General features: G+C 33.9%; 1 protein-coding gene across 8 annotated transcripts in view; it reads right to left on the bottom strand.

The window, feature by feature from the left end:
- Epha5 (EPH receptor A5) overlaps nucleotides 1–6,136 on the bottom strand; it is a 378,563-nt gene that overhangs the window by 174,750 nt on the left and 197,677 nt on the right. For 4 of the 8 annotated variants that reach the window (XM_008833254.2, XM_008833253.3, XM_008833256.2 and 1 more), the window contains exons 4-5: nucleotides 4,369–4,524; nucleotides 259–594 (exon numbers count right to left, since the gene is read on the bottom strand). The exons of 2 other annotated variants lie outside the window; for them this stretch is intronic. In XM_008833254.2, coding sequence (XP_008831476.1) covers nucleotides 259–594; nucleotides 4,369–4,524 — 492 coding nt within the window. The remainder of the gene's footprint in view (nucleotides 1–258; nucleotides 595–4,368; nucleotides 4,525–6,136) is intronic. 2 more of the 8 variants (XM_008833259.2, XM_008833258.2) reach the window with 1 other exon arrangement.

The raw sequence follows: 6,136 nt of genomic DNA, 5'->3' as shown, positions 1-6,136 counted from the left end.
CTCTCTCTCTCTCTCTCTCTCTCTCTCTCTCTCTCTCTCTCTCCTCTCAGTGGGGGGCTCTCCTTCAGTGTATGTATTAAGCAAGCCTTAGCTTCTCTTTAAAGGTAAATCATGGTTTAAGATATGATCTTCTATTGTCCCTGACCTGCTTTCTGGGGAAGTTTTCTCACAGGATTCCATCAATTTAGCCCTGCAGCTGTAGGTATAATTGGCAGAGCTAAATCTACAATACACAGTTGGATTGGGCATGGCACTTACCTGCTTGATTTGTGGTTACATTTACAGACACATACTGCCGGGTGCCTGGGCTCAAGTCGGACACTCCATTCACTGCCTCAATCTCAAAGGTATAGTTTGTATGAGCGAGTAGGTCCACCATCATGACAGAGGTGTTTTTCAGGCCGATTTGCTGGGGGAGGTACCTGACATGACCGCCACACTCCTCACACACACCTGCATGGGAGTTGCACTTCTTGCATGCAATATAATAGGACACATCTTTCCGTCCACCAGTGTCAGCAGGCGGAATCCACTCCAGAAAGACACTAGTTTCATTAACATTTGAGATGGCATTCCGAGGAGCTGAGGGGGGTCCTGGTTTACAAAGTAAAGTGAGAAAAACATATTTTAAGATGATATTAATTATGCATAATTTATCACACTAATCCCTGGTCAAAAGAAAAACTAAACTCACAAATAATATTTTATGTCATAGTTTATAATAATATTTGACAAATCTTGCTGCCATTTTTAAACTAGTGATATGTATGCACAACAGAAATTATTTGCCTTTGCAATGTTAAAAAGCTAATGTAATAATTCAGATATTTTTTAAATATGTATATAGATAATAATGGAATAAATCTATGTAAAGGAATTGGTTTTGAGTTTGACATGAGGACTTCCTTTCTGATACTAGGAAGCAAATATGTAGTTTCTGTTAAGAAAAAGAATAGGTAGGAATTTTTGAGGATGGTTCTTGACAATGAATTTTTTCATAAATAAAAAGGTAGCCTTAGTTCACCACAAAATAAAGCACATGCCTATATTTTATATTACTGAAAGAATTTAAACCTTTACCTCCTAAGAACAGACAACATCTTAAATTATGGCATAAGTTATTTCACTGATTACTCTTAAAATTGAGAATTTTAAATAAAATTTGAAATTCTAACAGACACTGAAATATGATGAGTGAAAAGGGTTCAGATTTTGAAGAATCAGTAGGTTGTCAATCTCCAATCACCTACCACAAAATGAAAAGAAATATATTCATTTTACTAAATTCCTTTATCAACACATAAAGGCTTGAATAGTGCTATTACTTTCTTAACTTCATGTAGTTTATCTTAGACACTTTATTTTTATCCATATGCTAATAGAAATTGCATGTAGTTTTTAAGTCTATATTCATATTCAGAAATGTCATATTTAATGCTTAGTAGTGAAATCCATAGTTTTGATTGCATAAAAGATTCCATAAGTAAATGGTAATGCCTTAGCTTTGAATATTATTTTAACTGTTTGATATCCTAACGATTACCATACTAAAGAGAAATGCAATTGATTCCACTATTATCAACTTCAACTTTTAGATACTTAAAATATGGGCCTCTGTCAGCTTTAAATGTTAGAAGACCAGGTGTTCTCAAAATGAGCTTACACTGATTTTGGTTCAGAGATCTCATCAGAGCATCTCTCCCTACAGGAGATAAAGCAGAGTCCTGTCATATTTTAATGGTAAAAAACATAAATTCACCTACTTAAGATAATGTAGTTTAGTTTGTCTACTAGGTGTTTAATTGAAATATAAAACTCAAAATTCATTCATATCTGATATTATTCCATAATCTTTAAAAGAATATGATTAAAGGTGATTTTGAAGGAAAAAAAACAAGTATTTAAGAGGTTTAAAAATTCTATTTAAATAAAACAACTCCTTATCTAAAGAATTGACTTATCCCCACTCAATACACATGATGATTGTGTTTATTATTCAACCTTGTGGGTTTTTTCTACCTGTGCAACCTCATATACTTCTATTCACACAGCCACTCTTAAGTCACATCAATTTCTACAGATATAAATACTACAACTATTTACTACAAACTTATTTAATATCAGACACATAAGGAGATATTTCAGTTTTAAAACTAATTGTTATAGGCATAATATTTAAGAGGACAAAATATAGTCAAATATGTATAATTTAGAATGATGTCCAACTTGAATTTTATTTCTGCAAGCTGAAATATTTTCATTTTCTTTGCCCTAAATTCATTAAAATGTGCCTGACTTACACTTCCTATTTTTTCGGACTCTATTTAGAACACATCTGCAACTTTCAGAAGGACACATATGTCTCAATAGTTAACAAGAAACGCAAAAGGTGTGAAGCTCTGTAGGAGAAGTGAAAAGCAGGGACTCCAACTTAGTCCACATCCAAAACATTTCACTGCCCCAAGAGGAGAAATGGAGTGTGAACCGCAATGTAGCTGGGAGACGGACGCCTGGCTTACATGTATTCATCAGAACCTTCTTGCTTTCATTTCTGTTTGAACTTTTTCCTATACGTTTATAAAACTGTTTCCAAAGTTTGAATATATATATATATATATATATATATATATGTATTCAAGATACAAACATTGTCAGGAATTGGTGTCATAACTGAAATTCCAAACAGCCAAATGCAAAGTTCAACGTCTACATCGCAACATGATATATTCAAGGGATCATATGTTTGTGCCACTAATAATGAAACTGAAAACACACACTAAGAATGGTATTTTGTGTGAAATGGGTATGGCTTACTACTCCTTTGAGCACAGTAGTAGAAATTCTCAAAGCTGGAGACAGAGAAATTTGAATCTGTGGCCTTTTGTTCTAAAAGAGTGCTAAAAGACCTTACCACCAAAGCCTATAGCCTTGAAAAGAGTCCCAAACATTAAAAGTCTGCAGAAATGTAGGTGCATTTGATGTAACAATACAGATCAGGGCTGAATCACTTTAAGAAATCTAATAACATGAAAGTGTGGAATGTATAATATGATTCAATGTATAGTATTCTTAATTTACCACTCTCATCCAGCCAGCATTTTATTGTTGTTATTAAGGAAAATTAGAGTTTTACATATCTAGATAAATGTTTACATCTCCATCACAACAAAAATATCTCATTCAACCTAAAGTTTCATAATAAAAATGTATACAGTATTGAAATTTATTCATTTGAGGATGTATTTTTAATACTAGTAATCTTCCAGTTAATAAAATCATTAGTCATGGGTTACAAAGAATGAAATTTAGTGGTGTGATGTCAATTATCAATTATCTCAAGAATTATGAACTATCCTTCACTGACAAGGACATTCAAATCCAGAAATTTGTTTAAAATTTCAATTTGTGATGATTTCATATAGTCATCTATAATATCTGTGTCTAAAGATGTATTGTGAAACTTCAAGATTTGTGAATATTGTTGAGCTCCCACATAATTAACTAGGAACTAACAAATTAATTCAAGGCACGTTCCGAATGGTATTTATTGTCAAATATGAAGCATTCACTCTTCTTCCTTTTATTTACCGTTCTTTTTTCTTCAATTACATCGACTTGGCTAGTGGAAAATCTCTGAAAGTATATATTGTCACCAAGTAAACAAATGTGAAGTAAATCTATTATATTCACTAAAATATGTAGAAACTACAAATACAAAGGCTTTGATAAATGCACATGTATCTACTAGAACTACTAAAGTTAAAATTTTAATATCTAGTCACACTGATTGTTTGATCAGCAAGTACAGCATTGGTAATATAGTTAAGGACTTTGACTAGCAAGAAACATGATAGCTGTATGAGAGCCCAAGCAAATATTTTGGCTTTATAAATATTAAATGTGATTTGCCATGGCAGTGCTGTGTGCTCTGTGACCCATTGCCTGCATGCTTTGGTATACAATCTTTTCAGTGATCTTGCAGGTTAGTCAGGCAAGTTAGAACTTGGTGATGTTTTCATTTATTACATAATTATGTGATCAGAAAACTGCCTTAGAAATAAGAAGCAAAGTTTGCTGAAGCCAAGAATAGATTAAGAAACAAAATAAAAAGAATCATTGCTTATCAGTGTCTCAGATGTTGAATCGAAGTTACGGAAAAGGATGTTTCTGGCAGTAAGTTAGAAAAAGACATTTTGTTTTTTCAAAACTTACTAAAGGAAATTGAAATTTGAAAAAAAAAATATATATATACTGAGAAAGGTAAACATGCCTGTTTTAGAGGGAAATGTTAATAAAACATTACAGGCTCCATCATGCTGTTGCTCCAAACTGGTGAAAGAATCACCAAATAGCCATGGGGTTCCTTACTTGTGCATGCCATTGTGGGTGGATCAGACTCCCTCCTGAAATAATCCTTTTCACAGACACAAGAGGTTGAAGCTTCCTCATGGGTGTAACTGTGAGGTGGACATTTGCTGCAGCTCTGGCTGTGAGGAGAGGCTTTGAAGAACCCAGGTCTGCACACTGTCAAAAGAAATAAGAGACTAAGCTTTTCCTGGGAACAGAGTCAGTGTTTGTATGGTGAATAATGTATTATTTTGACTAGTATACACAGGTTATAAAGAATACAGTCTTTTCATCAATTTCAAGAGTTTTTCATTAAGAAAATAAAATATTTGTCATTCGAATAAAAGGTATTTAAATTACTCAAATTAGTATGTACTGAATATGCATACTAAAATGGTTTCTAGGTTACTGGAGCTTTTAAGAAATTATATTTATAAAAGAAAAATGCTTATATGTGCTTGAAACTAAAACAATGCTTAAGTATGATGTTTACTTCATCATTAATTAAATATTTTGAAGAAATCCAGATTATTACATATAATCCTAGACTGGTATGGCATGTAATAATTTCTAAATTTCATCATTAAATTGAAAAATAAGGAATTTAAGATGGCACATCTTTTAACGTGCTGGCCATGCACATGTAAGAAGCAGAGTTGGGATCCCCAGCAGCCTGGTCTCTTTGTAATTCCATTGGATTGAGAGGAAGACAGGGAACACCCAAAGTAAGCCAATTTAGCTAAAATGGTGAGGCCAGCTTCAGCAAGAGACCCTTCACTGACTAAGGTAGAGGGCTGTAGCATGGAACTGTCCTCTGAATGTCAAGCTATCTATAGTTTCCTTCTTCCCAAGCAAGGTTGCACCTGCTTGCTTAAAATCATCACAAACAAATATGACTGAAAAGGAAGGTTGGGGAGAGTCAGCCACACCTCCCAACCAACCAGTTGCACATGGGGAAGGACTAAGGTCATCTAAGTGAAGGAAGCCTGAAGGGAGGGGCCCTTGCCCTTTGGACAACTGCTGGAAAGTCACCTAGGCCTGAATGGAGACTTTCCAGTGTGGGATCACCTGCACTCCTGTAAGTAAACCCTCACACATTGCTCTGTAAGTAAGTAAAATAAACTCTGGTAACAAAGACTGCAGTTTGGAGAAACTAAACGTGGTTTTGTCCTAAGGTCAGTCAAGGGAGATGGGGGCCTGATGTTATATCCATGTCCCAGATGGAATTTTAGTAACGAGAAAGATTGTGAAAGACACCCTGCTTCAGTCTTGAGCCTATAAGTTCATATACAAACCCATAGGGCAAATGTGCTCACATACATACAAGCACACATACACACATGCTTCAATACAACACACACAAACATACACACAATTTTCAACATAATTTTGTTTTTATTGAATTTTTGTGTTTTTCATACAATATAGTTTGATGGTATTTAGATTCCTTCCTCTACCAAACTACCTCTAATTTCCCCCTGCTAAATATAATGTACTTTCATACATATATATATATATATATGTGTGTGTGTGTGTGTGTGTGTGTGTGTGGGTGTGTATAAAGAAGACCCTATAGAATCTTATTTTTGTCCCCAACTGTCTTTATTTAGCAAATGCTGAGTTTCAATTTCTGTTAAACTGCATAAATTATCTGCTATATTTTCTATATTCTATAGCAATTTCATAGCAATGTCATATTTTTGGCGTTTTATTTTGTTACCTTATTCCATTTTAGTTGCTTACTAACTCAACATTTATAGAGTCTATTATAACAAATACTTATATACTG

Source organism: Nannospalax galili, unplaced genomic scaffold (assembly GCF_000622305.1).
Source record: "Nannospalax galili isolate Female #2095 unplaced genomic scaffold, S.galili_v1.0 scaffold433, whole genome shotgun sequence".
NCBI classification, from domain to species: domain Eukaryota; kingdom Metazoa; phylum Chordata; class Mammalia; order Rodentia; family Spalacidae; genus Nannospalax; species Nannospalax galili.
The sequence above is the reverse complement of the archived record's forward strand: the minus strand, read 5'-3'. Positions and strand labels throughout refer to the sequence as shown.